Genomic DNA, 20508 nt, shown 5'->3' on the forward strand with positions numbered 1-20508 from the left:
CACTTTATGTCTGCATGTCACAATGTGTCACGTTTGTTACCACATTGAACATTATGATGACACTCTTAGTTCTATTACTTCTGAGAAACTTTTCTTTACATGTTGTACATATCATTTGACCCTTTATTAATGGTATATATCAAATTCACAAAGTTCGGGTGTTGCTTACCTACCAAAACATGTATTGATCTTGCCTAATATTCTGTAAAACGTTTGTTGGAAAACTGTCGTCCTTTGGTTGGTTGGTTGGTTTTGTAGGTTTAGGGCGACGTGGGCCAGTAAGAGGGTATTTGCGCCCAACACACTGACTTGACTTAATATAAAACACAGATTATTACATCGCGAAAAGGAATCGTTTAGATATAAAAAGAAACGACAGCACTATTAACATTCTTTTGGATAGACGTTTAGATATATCGAATAACATTTGCTTCTTCTTACGGATTAAAAACCTTAAGTAATTACTTTCATTCCTGAAACATGAAATACTCATTCATTAAAAAAGTGGAAGGTTAAGATGACGGAGTGTAAAATGATTTAAAATCACAGAACAAAATCCGTGTAAGCCATTTGAGAGCCTGAGAAGATTACGTCATATTTTTCAGATGGCGAGACAAAATCTAAAACTGATAAAATCATGATATTGGGGCCAAAAACTGTTTCTAAAGAAAATATATAATCAACCTTAAGTACAGCACTTTTGAAATTTTTTCTTCTGTTCTTATGCTCAGGGCATGTAATTAGATAATGTTCAATATTTTCAGGCGTCTCCAAATTGCAATGGCCACATTTAGAAGATACCGTCTTATCTATAATACTCCTGTAAGCATTTAGCCCACAGTGTCCACGTCTGAGACGTGATAGAATGACCTCATCATGCCTTTTGCGACGACGAATTTTAGGACCAGATTTTAAAGATGGTCTAAGTTTGTACATATGTCGGCCGGTAGTACCTGTATCCCACAACTGTTGTCTCCTCTTCGATTCTACAGCGTTCCATTTAGATATTTTAACGCTTAAAACGAGCTTTCCAAATTCAATTTACATTTATCTACATTTTTAATATGTTTTCATTGAATTTTGTCATTTGTTCTAGGTCTAAGTATATATTGCCTGGACTATGAAGTGATAATAGACACATATCCGAAACATCCAGATGTTCATGTTGTCACGATAATGAAGACGCTGTTCACTACCTTTTCTTATGTCGAAATTATCAAAATTATCAAATATATTTAAACAGAAAGAGTACTTTACGGTAATGACTCAGTGAATAAATCAACTAACAGTAAAATCCTACATTCATTACACCAGTTTATTACTAAAGGTAAATTCGTCCTGTGAATATCACCACAATATATATATACCCAATGTACTTCATGTTTTATATTTTATATTTCTGATTTGCAGCTGCAGGCATTACTAGGCATAACCAACTCCTTAAGTTAAAGTATTTTATGTAATCATAGTTATGACATTGTGTATAAGTGTCCATTTCGAGTATCCTACTTTACTTTCTAGTTGTTCGTTTTTCATTTAACTATGTTCTGTATCCAGCTTATGTAAATTATGTAGACTGAAGCGACGTTAACTTAAGCCTTTGTTCGCCAATTCAGGTTTCTGTTTTGCGAAATAAAATGTGTTTGAACAATGAACCATGAGATTACTGGGTCACAAAATGATAAATAATTAAGCACTATATATGTTCGGTATTGTTAGAACGTCGTTCTCTACATTTGACCTTTGACGAGTATATGGAGTGATATAGTCATTTAGGATTAAGCATGGATGTTGTCATACTTTATTGTGTGAGTAAAATCATTTTGATTATATCCGGTTTGTCTGCTTTCCAAGATATAGCTCTTAAGTGGATAAGGCGTCTGTTCGTCTGTGCGTTAATGACATTGAAAGAAAGTACTTTTGTTACCTAGTTAAGAGCAAGGTTAGGTCGGCTCGGAGGCAGTATTATATGTGTATGGAAGCCAATTTCTGGTGTGAAATTGCTGCAATATTGCTAAAAGCAGCGTCACTCACCCATTCACTAGAAACATTAGAAATAAAGAAACAAATATTTTATTTCTGTTATTAATGTGTTTTCCTTTTTCAGACATAACCGATAAGAAGTAAACCTCTTACGTAAAAACGTTCGAAATTCAGTTATCCAATGGAAGGTCCCTGATGAAATGAAATAAATGAAATAGCCGAAATATACCATGTCTATTCAAATAGAATGTCTTTGCTTTTCGGGTATAGTGATTATCATATTTTTTCAGCAACAGCACCAAACTTTGGCACCTGCAGCTCCACCTGTTCTGGGTCAAACGTTGTCTGCAATAACGGATATTGTGTGTGTGACATCATGTACGTCAAACTTGGCAGCAGTTGTGTCCAGGGTGAGTATTTGAAACAAATAACCATGTTTCATGTCGCAACAAACCGCCCAGCAAAGGTGAATCAAAAGGAACTAAAGAAGTAAGTATGGGTTTATCGGAAACGTAACTTGGAACAAAACTGCCAAAACTGTTATTTAACATCATTTGTGACATGTTTTTGTATGGATTACCATCAAAACAACGCCCCGAACATAATTTTAGAAGCAGACCATGAATGAAGTGCTAAATTTGTATATTGCGTGAGAAATCTGTCACTAAAGTTAATGTACGATATTATTTCCTCCTTTTGGAGATTATTAATGCATAAATTAGGACAGTGCACGTGAAGAGACATTTACAATATTGTAGAAGGGGAGGATTGTTAGATGGATTGAAAAGAGGATTGTGAATAGACGGGGTAGGCAGCTGGATTTCTTTGCCTCCAGGGCAACTAATGTCTGCACAATAAGCTCTTGTCTGGTAGACGGCCACTGTATTCATGGCGAACATTGCACATAAGTCTCTGAATTCATCAGCAGTTACACAGTCCATATCTATAGGACAAGGCCTTCCCATTAGTGTTTGGTCATCAGTTCTGTTGATTCTCACCGATAGTTCCACAGGAACTATATTGGTCACCGTTGCAGCAACAGTACCTCGACCTTATACGACACGCCCTGATATCATGCAACGATGCGCGATCTGTATGATACCATCTGGACAACAATGACCAATATAGTTCCGGTGGAACTATCGGTGAGCCCATATGGCTCGGCTATGGATGCTATTCCACAGAATACAGAGACAACATATGAACTTTGCAGCAACAGTTACCTTTGATCTTATTAGACGCGTCAAGATATCATGCAACCTTATGAGCGATCTGTATGATACCTACATACTTATCATACAGGGCTGACTCCTTTGGTTTCAATCCTGTTCCCATCAGAGCATGGAAGCAGGCTTTAGCCTTGTTGCAGGAGGAGTCACAGAGACATCATTCTTCAGGTAATTGTTGACTTGTATCCCTAGGTGGCGAGTGGAGGATATTGTGGACATAGTTTCTGCCAGTGATTTGCAATTCTACTGTAGAATATCCAGCTTCACTACACTTTGAAAGATTGAGTTCATACCTCCACTTCCTAGCATGTTTAGAGACAATATCTAACACTGACTGAAGGACACTTAGGGATAACACTAACAAAGTGACGTCATCGGCTAAGGTAGGGCTGCCAAGACTAAGATCCATGACACGGACACCATAGTTTGAAGATTCGAGTTGACCAAGGAGTTTTGTCTATGAATATGAGGTAGAGGGTTGTAGATAGGGACTCCTACCTTGACTGGATTCCATTCACTGCAACTGAGCTCCTCAGATCTGTGTCGGCATTGAAAAAGAGAGTCCTGTGATCCTGAGCTGGTGTAACTTTAAAAACAGTCCACTGTACCAGACCGTGTCGAAGGCACGTTTATTATTCAAGAATGCTGCATACACTTTGCTGTAATTGATGGAGTCTGTAAGGTTGAATTCAGTAGTTGAACAGCCATATCTAGATCCCCTTTGGTAGCCTTGTTGCTGCTGGTTCGGAAGTGGAATGCTGTTAATCTTGATCCACTTATTGAATCTGTTGTGGAGTAGCTTCTCGAACAGTTTGTAAAATACTGAAGTAGCGTGATAGGTCTATAGCCTGCCGGGTCACTTTTAGGTTTATTGCCACCTTTATGGATTAGAATGATGATTCCTGCTTCCGCATGGATGAGTGATGGGACCTGATCACATCCAAACGAATCCCGCCCCCGAAACAAAAACAAACACACACACACACACACACACACTCACACACACACTCACACACACACACACACCACACACACGGTCCGATGTGTCAGCTGTTTAGGTGACAAGAAATGGTTATTTTCACTAGTATCAAAATGGTTTACTTTAATTTCAGGTTGTGGTTCAGCTGGATATGGGTCAGGCTTCACTCTCTTCACGACATATTCCCTCAATGGCTACAACGACAGGGTTGTTCATTCCATTCAAACAGCTGCAGCCTGCATGAGTCTGTGCCTGTCAGAATCAGGCTTTACTTGCGTAACTGCTGACTTTCAGCATCAATCGAAAACATGTTATCTCAGCAAAACACCTTGGTATAATGCACCATCCAGCTCCGCGGTCAGTAGCACCGTTTATCACCAGATAATCCGTAATTGTGCTTAAAAAGCATCAATTTGAAAGGTCACGAGTACCTTGTGCGTAAAACTGTGCGACCACGGAATGTATCTTATGATGTTAGGCTGAGATTTAAGATTTCAGATAAGGATGCCTGCATACGGCAAAAATGTACCTGACGCTTCAGTAATAAATCATTGCAGGGAACTGAACAGAGAGTGAGTTTAGTTAAACGCCGAACCCAGTAAACCAGCAAGCATTGTTGTTATGCCGTTTATTGTTATGTATTTTACTTAACGTTAACTCTAGAAAAAGTGGATAACGTAGGCAGCGGCTATCATAGTTCATGGTTAGATGTTGTGTTTCCCCCAAAGAATAATGCCTGTTTGTTGCCATCATTTCACTCCTCTGACATGACCGCAGTTTCCTTTCTCTGTGTCATTTTTTCTGAATTATGTCACAACAGATTGTGACACTTGCATTCACCAACAACCACCGAGTTACAGAACACAATTTACAATTCTTCAAAACAATTTGCAATTCTTGAGAAGTTTTAAAGCCACCATAACAGCTTTAATCAGAACGTTGGCACACAATACTCCCAGCGTGTGTTACTGTGGAGTGAAATATATTATTAGCCAAAACTTTTAAGACCTTGTTCAAATATGTCTCTCATGTTTGGCTTCTATTTAATCAGTGATATCACTCTCCCATACTTTATAACCGTCGATGATTTCCTATGAGTTAACTGGTTATCAAAAAGGATTTATCATCAATATTAAAGCTCCGCGTTATGATAATAGTGACAAGATCCTTTCCATATCCATATGAGTCGACTGTACGATTCCGCCTGTATTTTGAGCTTGTGAATCACGATCAGACATTTAATATGATACCAGGTGATCGACAAGAACTGGCTCATAGCGTACCCTGGACATCCTTTCATTGGCTGATATTGTGTTAATATTTTCGTTCCAAAAATGACTTCATGAAACTTTTATTTTGTTTTAGGTCTAAGTATTGTTTGCCAGATATCATCAGATTCCTTCTGATGATATGAGTAATTTCAACTTATTATTATCTGAATGAAGCCCATGATTGTTATATATCTATTGGTATTGTTGTTCTGCATAAAATATGTTATCTTTTGTACTGTAAAGAATACAAAACATATTGTTGTATGCACTGAGCTAGTGAATGAGTGCGTGTCTGTGTGAGATAAAGTTTAATGCTGTTCAGAGCATTTCATTATTGCCACAGTCCCTCAACGTGAAGCATGTTGTAAATGTCTGCCCTCTATAAACTGTAAATTATCTGAATCCGGAAGCAGATGACACAAATTCCCTGCTCGTGGATTTCCCTCTGTATAGTACAATGTCATTCCTATTCACTTAATGCTATCTGCTAGAAAATACAATCAAACTGTACGCTAAAAATATGAATAAAATGTTATTACAAGACACGAAGCGTAATTTTTCCTTCATCATCAAACAAGCATAAAGTCCCAAGTAAACTGACCCTGTTTACTGTATCTTCACCAATCGAAACGTCGTGTTATTCACAATAGAGAAGCTGACACCCATAAAATATGCTTTTCTTATTATTGCTTTTGAGCAGTCAGATTGCTCCGGATATAATACTTTTCAGCATAAGGTATTATTCAAGTCATGAAATATTTCACGTATTTTAAAATCGAGCAAGTATGGCAGGACTTAATCCAGCAAACCAGCGATCAGGGTGTTACTATGGATTTCTAGATCATCCGATTTGTCTATGGGATACTTATGATCGACGCTTGCGCCAGTGTAATCCGCCACAACATGAACTGCACTCAGCACTTCAGCAAGAGCATCAAACATTCCTCAAAACAGCAAGTCTCTTTGCTGTTTCTGGAATACGATCGTAAAATTGTGGTTTTCGAGCTTGTAGCCCATCGCTCAAAAGCTTGGAGTGTTTATCCACTATGCTACTAAGGATCGCAGCTAAGATTTAGATTGTTTGTTGGTAAGAACCACGTGTTCCTCACAAGACGGGAAGTGCGTAGCGAAACGGCTAGCGCGTGCAGAGCACGTGCATTGCGCGTGCAAGGCAAGGTATCGGCTGCCAGTCGCATCCCAGTTGATTTCAACAGTATATGCCAAATATTAAAATGATATCTAAAGTATATTCAAAGTAAGCCCTTTGCCCGGGATACTGGGCCGACCTCTCGGCCCTTCCTAATTTCTCTGCCGCGGGCTTTGATATTCAAACAAAACCTCAAAGTCGGTTTTGATCCTTCACATCACATTTGTTTATTTGAGTTTAACATAGAAGTGAGTATGGTTTCTGCCGCATTTAGCAATATTCCAGCAATATCATGGCGGGGAACTTCAGAAAGAGGCTTCACACATTGTACCCATGTGGGGAATCGAACCTGAGTCTTCCAAACGAGCGGACAACACCATCGCCCCGATTCATACTAGAAGGAGCGAAAATATGTTCGAGGTTCGAAGTAATACCTTTACCTACCCTTCTTAATTGTCTTTGTTTTAAACTGTCTTATTATTGATATTCATTTATCCAAACGACAAAACTTTGCCATAACCATGTTAAATATCTACTCAAAGCAGTAATTATAAACTAGATAATAAGCTTGTGATTATAAATCACCACCAACTCCGATGACATCGGGTGTTTGCGTTTAAGTGAGCATATTATTCAATCTACTTTCACACCTTTAACAAGGACTGCACAATTGAACAGGTAATGTACTCTGTCAGTGCATGCAACCGCGAAGTTCCAAATACTTTAGGACACATTTTAGGTTCAACACAGTCAAGATAAATCTAGTAAACTACAATATACACATGTTGTGGCATAAAGTTCTTACGGTCATCACAGTAAATGAAGTGAAAGGTTTAACGAGTCTGTATGATTAGCTACAATGTAAGTTAAGACAGTAGGGTCAATATATGAATAAGATAGGATGGCAACAGGTGAGTGAATGAGTTGAGTTTTACGCCGCACCCAGCAACAATCCAGCCATATGGCGGCGGTCTGTAAATAATCGAGTCTGGGCCAGACAATCCAGTGATCAACAGCATGAACATCGACCTGCGCAATTGGGGAACCGATGACATGTGTCAACCAAGTCAACGAGCCTCCGACCGCCCGATCCTGCTAGTTGCCTCTTACGACGACGGCAACAGGTGCTTAATGAGATAACCAATAGAAATCGTAGACAAACTTGTGTATTTATTTTACATGTTAACATACATCGACGGCATAGGACGTTGCTGACGCCAGTTTAGCAGTATCACGGCGGAATACATGTGCAATTGGATTTTACACATTATACCAAGGTGGGTATTAACCCAGGGAGCGAACGACAGACCAACGCTTTAATCAGTGTTCTAACCGCTGTCCACGTTGCTCAAACGTTGTCCATACCCTCTATCTGATTCGTGACTTAACAACCTTTTACAGGTTGATGGCATATTGATAATCAAAGACCAAACATTCACCCAACCAACCAACAAACCTACCTTTTGCAAGTAAAAAGTCTGTTATCTGCGTGTTTTACGCCATGAAGTTTAGTAGATAGATCCTAAACTTCACTTATTATGGGACCCTTTGAGGGAGAATCTCTTCCTTAAATTGAAAACAAACAGAACATCCGATTGACAGTTACTTGCAGTGCTTGTTTTGTATATTTCCTTACACTTTCATGACAATACTCACATTAACGTTACCAATGACCATTCAAGACAGAACTTTCTTATTGGTCCTTTCAGGCTCAGTAAGTGAGACACCCGGCTGAATAACGTGTTTTAAATTTTTTAAACGATCGATTGGTTGAGCTATAAGAGTTTCAGAACAGCGGGAATGCTACATTGTTTTATGTTATGGTTGGGAGTGTGAAGAGGGTTATGAGCAATTATGAGCATACGATTGATCTTGATGATAACTTGTGTCAGTCTAGTGAAAAAGTTCTGGCCATCATATGTAATGTATGCAAAATAGAACCATTGAGAGTTACTGTAGGTGTTCTGTGGTACTAACATGACCAACAGTGCCGAATGTGCATCGCGCTGCTCCCTCTTTGAGTCATAAACTCTTCGGATACAAGGACGCTAGTGGAGAATGTGTGGCACATACTGTGCCTCTAGGAACAACAGCAGCAGCAACGATACCTGCCGTACAAGAAACGGGATTCTCCATGTATTTAACTTGTGCACAAGGGAAAGAAAGCAAAAATTAATTATATCATAAACTGCCATACATCCGACATTGTAAGCCAAACCATGGTGCTGTATCAAGCGCATTTCACCTGAGATAGCCAAATCATAGGAAGGCTGAAAGGTTGTGGAACACAGGAACAATATTGTTGATATTAGTAGGGGCCTTCCAAAGGGATAAGGACAACTAAACATTGGAGCAGATTGTTCTCATGCCTTTCAATTTCCAAATACTGAAACACATTTAAAATTATTGAATCTTATGAATATATAGGTAACTTTCATTCTGGCATGTTTTGGTTCATTAACATTTAGGATTGACAAGATCATTGAAATACTTATTGCGTTTTCGAAAACGTGCATATACAAGTAACGAGGATTCCATTTCAGGATCAAAAGCGGAAGGTATTGCTTTATCAAAAATTAATGCTGAGAAAAACTCTGTAGAGTTAAGTTACATTTGAAATATCAAACATGAAATAAGGTTGACAGGTTGTGGAACACAGGAACATATCTGATTATAGTTCAAATAGTTAAATAAATGAAACACACGAATTAGACATCAATGCCATGAAACATGACATCATTTCACATTAGAATTTAACATAACTGAGAAAAACTCTGTAGAGGATTTTCACAGAAAAATTCCCCATTTTGCTTCAAAAGATACCACACAGGAAAAGTAGAAATGATACATGTATATTCCCCCAAATCTACAATCCCCATTAAACATCAATGGGGTATTGTGGATGTGTTTGTAGAGTTTGTGGTGCTGAATTCATGCAGTCGGTAGATGCAGCTTCAGCTTGACAACGCCATTACCTACCATTATTATCAACAATATATTTTCTTATACTCTAACTATTCAGTGTTTGTGTTTTCGTTTTAAGCACTGTGTATAATGTACGAGTTATGCCATTTCACATGGTCGTTGTGTTTCTTAATAACAACCTGTTAAAACTTTAAACTCATGCTCTATTTCGCTTTTGTTGAGCATGGTAACTAACTATTACAATTCAAATACATTTCAACTACAAAACAGCACACCTGGCAAGGATTATAATAAATGAGAGTTATATCCTCTAGACTTGTGACTGCTGTTTAATGAAACGTACGTCATTTTGGTATATAACTTTATTAAACATAAATGCCTCCTTCAATAGAGCGATAAAACAGAATCATCCGCTGAACCAGTTATCAAAACTTAACTCACAACCACTACACAAAGGTGGAGCATTGTATGTAAGTGTGTATGGAAGCCCATTTATGATGTGATATCTCTGCAATATTGCTAAAAGCGGCGTAAAACTAGTAGTCACCACCATTCACAAGAAACATTAGAAATCAGTGAGTGAGAATGAGTGAGTTAAATTGATGGTGATATCGGCAATATTTCAGCCATATTGCGACTTAAAAAAGTTATAAATTCACAATAAACGCAATGAAATCATTAAAAGAAAATGTCGGTAAAGGATAGTAAAAACTAGATTATCATAGATAGAGAATTTAAACTAGTATGTAGTTTAACTTTAAAATTAAACAATTATTATGGAGAGTAATAATATAACCACGGGCTGGAGATCACCAGCAACTTGGGGTAGACCACCATGCCAGGAACCATTGGGATTTTCAGTATTTTCTGTTATTAATATGTTTTCCTTTAAAACATAACCGATATGAAGTAAAACGCTTTTGCAAAACTGTTCGAAATTCAGTTGTCAGGACGGCCTTGATGAAATGAAATAAATGAAATGAATGCAAGAAATGAAATAGTCAAAATAGAATAGAATAATACTTTGATTGCCTTTTCAGGAATTTGTTACATCAACAGAGCTACTGACACATCAGAGAGATACAAATACGTAACATGTTTACATAAATTCATGAAATTAAGTATCTTCACATTTGTTTAAGAACGACGTGGTACTTGGAATATAAGATGTACGGGCTCTCTTAGTTTTCACAATTGGAACTTTGTGGCGGCGGCCTGAGGGGAGGAGGTTATATTCCGAATTTAAGTAGTGAGTACGGTCAGATATAATTTTGACAGCTTGATTCACGATTTGCCGCTCATAAATTGATCATAAACATTCAAATGTGACTCCAGCAGTTTTACTTGCAGTGTGAACAATTTTGTCTCTTTTATCTTTGAGATGAAGTGAGAGAGACCCGTACCAACAATGGAAGGGAAATGTTAAATACTCTCAATAAATGCTACATAAAATGATATACAATGTCTATTAAAATAAAATGTCTTTGTATTTCGGGATTATTGATTATCATATTTTTTTTCAGCAACAACACCTAACTTTGGCACCTGTTCTGGGACAAACGTTGGGACAAACTCTTGTTCTGGGACAAACGTTGTCTGCAATAACGGGTATTGTGTGTGTGTGACATCATGTACCTCAAACATGGCAGCAGTTGTTTCAGGGTGAGTATTTGAAACAAACAACCGTCTTTTACGTCGTAACAAACCGCCGAGCAAAGGTGAATCAAAAGGAACTAAAGAAGTAAGTATGGGTTTATCGGAAACGCACCTGTTCTGGGACAAACGTTGGGACAAACTTTGTTCTGGGACAAACGTTGTCTGCAATAACGGGTATTGTGTGTGTGACACCACGTACGTCAAACATGGCAGCAGTTGGGTCCAGGATAAGTATTTGAAACAAACCACCGTCTTTTACGTCGTAACAAACCGCCCAGCAAAGGTGAGTCAAAAGCAACTAAAGAAGTAAGTATGGGTTTATCGGAAACGTAACTTTGAACAAAACTGCCAAAACTGTTATTTAACATCATTTGTGACATGTTTTTGTATGGATTATCATCAAACAACGCCCCGAACATAATTCGGCTGGCTATCGATATAGATCATAAAAATCGATAATCGCTAACAACATATTGATCGATTATCAATCCATGGGTGAGAATATTAACTTATGTTCAAAATGCATGTTTTTTTTCATGTATTGATGTTGTAAAATGAATGAAAGTATGTTCATAAGTGTCATGACACAAAAAATTTAAATCATTTTGACTTACTTCGACTAATTTAGAGAGTAATAAAAAATCTCGAAACTATTTTCACTTGTTGAAAGCTGGTATTTCTTTATACTGCAAATATATGGTTAAAAATACATGAAAGTATCATGACACATAATTCAACTGATTTCATCTTCCTTCACCTGTGATATAGTAACAGTATCTCGCCCATTTGGGTTCGAATAAAATGGGCTTAGAAAAATGTCCTTTCCCCTAAACTAATTTCTCAGTTATGTTAAAATACAACAAAGGTGTAACAATTAGCACCAACACACGCACTTCAACATTTTTAGCTTTATTATATTAAACAGATATCGTGTTCTTTGTTGTAATATGGCTGTTTTCATATATTAAAAATATATATTATATTCATGTTATACACGATGACGTGGAAGTGAACTGGTCTAAACAAGCGTTGGATTACGTGATACGCATGGATTCTCTTGGATCACTAGTGTGTAGAATAGGTGTAATGTTATAAGGTAAAACAATTTGCCGTTGAGGGGAAGCCCTTTTCCGTCTTCATTCCCAACATATAGCCTCAATCCATAGTGTTTGGTCTCTGTTCGGTCCTCCTGAGCCCGGGCTTTCAAAACAACTCCCAAATGTATCCTGAATTATTTGGATCCATACACTAATATCATAGCTACCTAAATAGGACTTTAAAGGGATTAAAGCGATGTGTTGTGAAAAACACGCTGTTCAAAAGCAGAAAAAGCTGTCAAAAGTAAATAAATGTAAATTATGTAAATGCAAAAATACTTTGAAACGTCACTTGTAAATAAATAGGGTAACCCTTTTCTCTTGCATTCTGATACTGCCTCAAGCCAGGTGTTCGATTCAACAAAATTTAAAAAGAAAAAAAGAAAAAAAGAAGTAAATAAATAAATACAGCAGCACTGTAAATAAATAAATTGATACAGTATAGCATTTTTTTACCACCAAGAGCATAACACTGGTGATTCAGTTCAGGATCGAATGATGACTAGTCTAGCTGAAAGGATAAATTGATTTAACACTCAATGGAAAGTAAGTTCTAAATAACGGATAAACGCCCGTAACCAGATCGTATATTATTCTGTGTGTATGCATTCTCTATATTTTTGTAGACACATAACGCAAGGCGTATTTTATAATGTTTAAACAACGATTTCCATTGAATGAATATTTTCTTACTTTTGAAATTTCTTTGTCATGTCAAATTAGAGTGTAAATATATTGTTGTTGATACAGGTGAGGCATGCACCTTAGATACCAAGATATGCATATGAATAATCTTGAATTTCAAACTTTTGTAAAGAATATCTTATGTGCATTACTTGTTTGTCATGTAAAATGTATGGAATCCTAGAAGGTACATAGTCGCGTTGTCGCCTTTCAAAAGCAAGCAAAAACAGGCAAAATTAACCACAGCGCGACAATGCGACATTTCGGCGTTGGTAAATTAGCAAGGTATTTCATCACAATAATGTGTTGTGAAGTCTCTTTGTCAATTTCTTTTTAATCCTATATAATTAATCCTGCACATGCCATGATTCACAATACATCGATAATCTGATAATTATTTCCGACGATACCATACCCAGCGATACACATGTACCCGTATCGTTTCAAACACAGACCTATTCAATCATAATAAATTTCATCAAAATGGCCCGATTGAATACATCCATTCCATTAACCCACAACGACCCTTAACCCACAGACGCGACATGCTTGTCACAGTCGTCTAAAATAGTGACTATAGTATGCCGTAGTAATTACATAAACGCGCGACAATGTCGCGACAACGCGACATTTTGATGATGCGTGTGTATGCCGCCAGTTGACTATAGTATGCATGTATAACGTATTGACTTTTACCTCATTTCCAAGGTTGACAATGCGACACTGCGACACCCCACGAAACCTAATGTCTATCCACGTTGTCGCGTGTCGTGCTTTATGTTAAAATATTGAAATGTATAGTTGTATGCATTATAACGTCTTGTCTACGAACGCGACACTGCGACATAAGTCATATATCAACGCGACATTTTGATGGCGTGATTCACCATCGACACCGTACTAGAGTTGCTTTGTTAAAATATTGAGTATCAAACAAAAGTATAGTTAAAATTCAGATTCATCTTTATGGTGCATATTATTGTTCTGCTATTGATATGTTTATTTCAAACTTCGCTTTTCGTAAATCATACGTTGAAAACTATTATGAACATATTTACAATGACGATCTCCATTCTGCCCGAAAGGAAAAAAGTGTGCACTGAAAAATATTTCCATCACTATTAGTAGCTGAGCCACCTATGTGCATTCAAGTGATGCTAAGATTTAGTATTTCATATTACCTTCCATATATCTCTATTACATCCCATTATTATCAACAATATATTTCTTATACTCTAATTATTTAGTGTTTGTGTATTCTTTTGGTCATATGGTCGTTGTGATACTGTTGTATTAACAATCATTCTTTTTACATTAGATTACTGGGTGCACTGCATCAATGTTTTTGGTTGTTTTGTGTCAGAAAATGATAAACAATCAAGCAATATATGTTTCGTATTGTTAGAAAACGTTCTTCACATTTGATTTGTTGTTGACCTTTTGACCAGTATATGGTTTTGTAATGAACTGAAATACTATTTTACTCATTTAGGATTAGGCATGGATGTTGTCATACTTATTGTGTGAGTAACTTATGCACACTGTATCATGTGTTTGTCATCTCTTCCAAAAATCGTCTGTCCGTCCGTGCGAAAGAAAGCACATGTTGTTACCCTGCCCTACAGTTTGTGTTGTGGGTTTAAAACAAGGTCAGGTCGGCTCGGAGTCGGTATAATGTGTGTATGGAATCAACTGAGGCATGGTATTGTCTCAGTGGCCGTGGCCATGCAATATAAGATCGGCATAAATATGTATTAGATCAAAAAGTCTTTGATGTCACTTTGTATCTAAAAAATAACGATACGAGAGGTACGATTGAATGACAATTACGTCAATTCGCTATATGATAACTTTATTAACATAAATGCCTCCTCGTCAAGGAGGCCCTCAACTCAGCAATACAACATATTAGTGGTATACAGCTTCTAATCAGTCACGTGGAGCATGGTAAATGATGATTGCGATTCAAATACAAAAAAAACCCAGCACCTCTGGCAAGAATTAAAACAAATGAGAGTTTGTGAGTTAGACTTGTGACTACTGTTTAATGAAACTTATGTCACCTTGGTAAATGATAACTTTCTTGACATAAATGCCCTTCAATGTAAACAGAATCACCCGCTGAACCAGTTATCAAAATTTAACTCACAAACTACACAAAGGGGGGGGGGGGGGCATTGTATGTGAAATATGATCAGATCAAATTTTATTGTTACCTTTTTGCACGTTCAGTTCTAATTTGGTATTATGTTTGAACTTAGTAAAGTAATCTTTCACAGAACCACATTCCACTGTCAATCTGTGAAGCTTCTCTTCGAGAAGATCCGTGAAAACAAGGACGAGTTGTTGAACCAGTAAAGAAAGAATCTGATTGGCGGATCATCGCCAGTGAAATCTACGAGTTTGGACATAACACTCTTCATACTGGTGCTGAGCTGAGACAGTTGCGCATAGCAGCAAAAGTGTAAGACCAAGAAGTAAATGGAAATAGTTTGAACAGATGTGTGAGATGCTAAAGGATTATCACGCATCCTTCCCCAATGGCGTCCGAGTTCCAAAAGCACAACTTTGAGTACCAAACAATCACTTAATAAAAAAAAAAAAATAAACCAAACCCACTTCCTCGCCCAGACCGCCTCCGTGGTGTAGTGGTTAGAGCGTCAGTCCAGAGAGCGGAAGGTCGCGGGTTCGATCCCCGACCGCGTCATACCAAAAGACGTTAAATTATGGTACTTGTTGGTCCCTGCCTGGCGCTCGGCATTAATTAACAAGGACTGGTCGGCTCGGAGTCAGTATAATGTGTCTCAGTGGGGTATTCATGCTTCACTGCGGCATGGTATCTCAGTGAGCTAGCACTATAAAACCAGCTTCAGTCTGGGCTAGTACAAGCAGCCGCACATACACATACACACGCATGCACGTCGTCATATGAGCGAAATATTCTCAAGCACGACGTTAAACCCAATTTCACCTCACCTCACTTCCTCGCCCAAAAGCCGTAGAAAAGTGTAAAGGAAAACCAACCCAACTCCAGAGGAATCAGCGACACATGGAACAACAACAAAAAAGGAAAAAGAAGCAAGCCATGTTGCATTTCCGTAGAAAATGCTGGAAGAACTTCACATTGCAGCATTCATGCAATACACAGAAGACCTAAATGGATCATGTAATGACATGAAATGGCTGGTGGTAATACTTTGAGCCAATGACCGTTTTACTCAATTTTTATCATTTAAACTTGGAATTAGAGGCAGTTCACACATTAATGAAACTTCTATGTTCGTTCAAGTAAATTCTAATTAACATATGTTGGCATGATGCAACCAACTATAATAAAATAACATTATAACAGTTACAACAAGCAAGATGTTTCACATCTGAATTATTCACTTCATCATTCATGAATAAATGTTTTTATTTCCCCAGACATACCGACAATTCTCAAACCGTCAGAATGATTTCATTTTGTACAAAGTAATCAGACAGTACTAATTTCACATATCTTCCAAATTGTATCACAATGTGTGTGCGTAAAGCAACAAACAAAACCAGTTTGGCGGTATAATATCAGCGCGTTACCAATCGAGTGCAGGTTAAAGTCAATTGTTAAGTTTAAATACCATTAATTGCTATCACATCATCAAGTATTTCATATCACGGAGTGTCATGTTATCACCTGTGTCAAATGTATCATCAAATTTCGTATCAACTGTTGATGTTACCTTGCTTAATTGTTTTATAGACTTGAAACAATTTTAAATTGTGTGTTTACTATAAGGTTTTCATAACATCAAATACGATTTTTGGATAGAATACTGTTTTAACATTTTACTTCAATTTGTATTAAAATGATCAAGAAAGTGTGTAATATATGTAAACGTATTAAAAAACCTTTCTTCTATCCGCCTCTTGGAATGAGTACAGTCTTACAAATTAAAGGGGTTATTAAAATATGTAACTTCAGTAATAGCAGTGAGTTTAGTTTTATGGCCCTTTAGCTATATTTCAGCAATATCACGGCGGGGGACACCAGAAATGGGCTTCATACATTGTGCCCATGTGGGGATCGAACCCGAGTCTTCGACGTGACGCGCGAACGCTTTAACCACTGCTTGTCGATTTGTCCACTACGGTGCGTGGAGTTACACCTGGCTAACTACATCTTCATCCTGGGAGGTACTGCTATAAATATGCCTTTCCTGTCACTGTAGAGTGATATACCTCTCATGCATATGTTATAATCTGGCTCCGTTCTGTCAAGCATGGCTACTTCTGAATTCCTATGGGTGAGAGCTTTTGTCAAGGCCTGCTTTCAACCCAAGTTATTAGTGCATCATTTCCCCCATGGATTTAAGTCTTTATAAACTGGCTGTCGTTGTTCGAATGGAAAGCATTGTGCAATGATTAAGCTAATTGTTATGTGGTTTAATGGCATCCCAAAGACCTTAGAAGATTGCAACAAAGTCAACCTTAAAAATGGAAATCCTTGTCATGTGGTTGTTTTTGGAGAAAAGCAACGGTGATAAAAAGAACGCAAAAAAGAGAATCTACAAACTGCTCTGTTTGATGTGTTTCATTGGCGTTTTAAAAGTTGATGAACAATAATGAAGGTATGATACTTCATGGGTAATTCAACTACATATTGTTGACAAGAAATCGATAGAGAGATGGAATGAAATCAATATAGAGATGCGAATCGGTGGTATAGATTCCAGCATTTTCCCGATTCTCTTCTCTTCTTTTATTTCGGTTTGTAGGCCATCGGCCCATGTACAATACATGCAAAAAGACTACATTTTCCTAGAATAGGAGTAACTGTACAAAGTAATTCAATTAAATGGCTAATGTTGTAACATTTTTCTATGCGCAACAGCTTCTTTTATGTAATTAAAACACTTAACAAGGGTATGTCTACAATTACTAGTTAATGTATACCCAACAGCAAAAATAACGTCAGTACGAATTCAAAGTTAGATAGGCATTGTAATGAAATCATTACAGAAATGGACATAATAAGCGGGTCAAAACCATTGTTTGTGTACAAAATCTTGACACATCAATGAATAACTTCCAAGACATTACGTGAACGTTTGCAGTCCATTCAGACTCTTCACTTCAGTATCTAGTGTGACCACCACGAGCGGCCATAACTGCAGCACAGCGTCCATGCATGGAGTGCACCAATCGATTGATGAAGGCCATTGGAACCTTGAACCTCACTCTGAGAAAGGCCTGGCGCAATAAATCGGCTGTGTTCGGCCTTGGTATGACATTATTCAGTCTCCTCTGAATTTCATCCCAAAGATGTTCAACTGGGTTTAAATCAGGACTAAGGGCTGGCCACTGCGTAATGTTGAGACCGTTCTGTTGTAGGAAGTCCCGTGTAGCTCTATGGGCTGTATGGCAGTATGGGCCCGGGCGTTATCATGCTGGAAAAAGTTGTTCCGGTCGTTCCGGCTTGGTCGATGTAGCGCACCGCTGTGATGCCGCTCCCTCTCCCTGGACCAAGGTACTGGAACACCACAGAACCCACTCTCTGGTTCAGGCCTATTCCACCATACCATGATGCTTGCACCTCTCCATGAGTCTCTTTCCATAACACATTGGTCTGAGGAACGCTGGCCACGTCGTCGCCATAATCTTGTTCTGTTATTTGCACTTGATACGCAGTACCGACTCTCATCTGTGAACAGAACAGTTCTCCATTGCCTGTATCGCCAGTTTTGGTGTTGCAGGGCAAAACTGTAGACGTTCACGACGATGACGAGGGGTGACGATAGGTCTACGGCGTACTGTATCATTACTGATTGGTCTTCCGTGTGTTCCAACTGTCTGGCGTGCTGTTTCAGATGCCTGAATGAAGGGATTCTGTACATGCTGTCACACAACATGGCGGTCTTGTCGTCTTGTGGTCAGACTTGGTCTGCCAGGTCGGGGGCGATCATTTGTGGTGTTGGTGGCCCGGAAACGTTGCTGCAGCCTGTAGATGGTCCGAAGGTTGACCTGGAAGTGATTGGCAACGGCTTGTGCAGTGTGGCCAGCTTCAAGTCTTCCTAGCGCCTGTCTTTAAAAAGGGGCATCCTGCTGACGTTGTAATGTGAATGCTTCAACCAGGTTTGGGGGTGCATTTTATAGGGCTGGTCCTTGTGAACAGCACGAGCAGCATGAGTTGAATGGAAAACATGGCGAACACCGTACCATCTCCGAGATCAGGTTGCGTTTTTGAGACCATTTCCTGGGTTCCATTCTGAGTTTGGGAAGGAATGTCTTTGGTCAGGTATAGTTGGAGATGATGTGAAAAATATGCAATCAAAACATTAAATGAATTTACAGTTATCCGTTTCTGCGAAGGAACCTTCCAAACTGACGTTTCTTTTGCTGCTTAGTATATTATGATAATTAGCGACCAAATTTAACTGACTATTTACAGGAACATATCTATCTCTAATAACATTGTAAGCATTACACTTAAACAAAAAAATGCATAACATTTTCATTCACACCCTTCTTCACACATTCTACAACACGTATCTACATTCACATCTCTTATATTACACCGTAAAGGAAGGGAATTTAATCTAAGAAGGCAAATATTTCTCCTAACAGTTACTTGGTTGATGAAATTTACATAACATTAAACATTCAAAAGTGACTTCATTTCTTTAAAGTACATCAAATGAGAAGATTGATTTATATTACCCAAAATAAGCTGTTTATCACAATCAATTAGTCTATTCTTAAAACTATATATAAACTGAGAAAAATTACCAGAATCTTGACTGTACCAAACAAAACAAAAACGATAGGAACTTTACATGTCAAATATTTAACAGAAGTATCCCACGTTACTCTACCTTATAAGTAAATAACACGATAAGCATAAGAAGATAAGCATAGTCTGGTCATGGTGAATCAGATTGTTGTATTAGACACGTGACAGAGAAATGTCAAGCTCGAACACCCTTTGAAAAAGATATCATTAACATACTAGCAGAGAAGTGCGGGCCTTTGTGTTGAATCGTTTGGGCGTTCAGGCGTATCGCTGTCACTCAGTCTTCCCCGTCTGGTACGATCCTATCTTGTCTTGTGTTGAAGATGTTGTCTGAGAGATGGACCGAGGCAAAGTAAACATAGGTGAATGTAGAACCTGGTGTTGCGATAATATATGAATGGGATGTTGATAATTAGGCGTCACGGTCGTCCGCCCCCTCACGCCTTGACTTAACCACCCTCGACATTATTATCATGGTATATTCATGGTTTCCACGGACCTTGACAACGGGGAACGGCAATACCAGTAGGTACCTGCTGTAGGAACCCGTGAAGGTCCGGGTTAGAACGAACCTTCAGTAACCCATGCTTGTTGTAAGAGGCGACTAACAGGATCGGGTGGTCAGGCTCGCTGGCTTGGTTGACACATGTCATTGGTTCCCAAATGCGTAGATCGATGCTCATACTGTTGATCACTGGATTGTCTGGTCCAGACTAGATTATTTAGAGACCGCCGCCATATAGCTGGAATATTGCTGAGTGCGGC

At 38.3% G+C, this 20508-nt stretch overlaps 1 protein-coding gene across 1 annotated transcript in view; it reads left to right on the forward strand.

The window, feature by feature from the left end:
• The window catches only part of LOC124272785 (coadhesin-like), a 136410-nt gene that overhangs the window by 72835 nt on the left and 43067 nt on the right, over window positions 1-20508 (forward strand). Inside the window, exon 7 of the mRNA XM_046707999.1 lies at window positions 2274-2393. Within this exon, the coding sequence (XP_046563955.1) occupies window positions 2274-2393 (120 nt within the window). The remainder of the gene's footprint in view (window positions 1-2273; window positions 2394-20508) is intronic.

This window comes from Haliotis rubra, unplaced genomic scaffold (assembly GCF_003918875.1).
Source record: "Haliotis rubra isolate DU_JTF1 unplaced genomic scaffold, ASM391887v1 Scf1030, whole genome shotgun sequence".
In the NCBI taxonomy this organism is placed as follows: Eukaryota; Metazoa; Mollusca; class Gastropoda; order Lepetellida; family Haliotidae; genus Haliotis; species Haliotis rubra.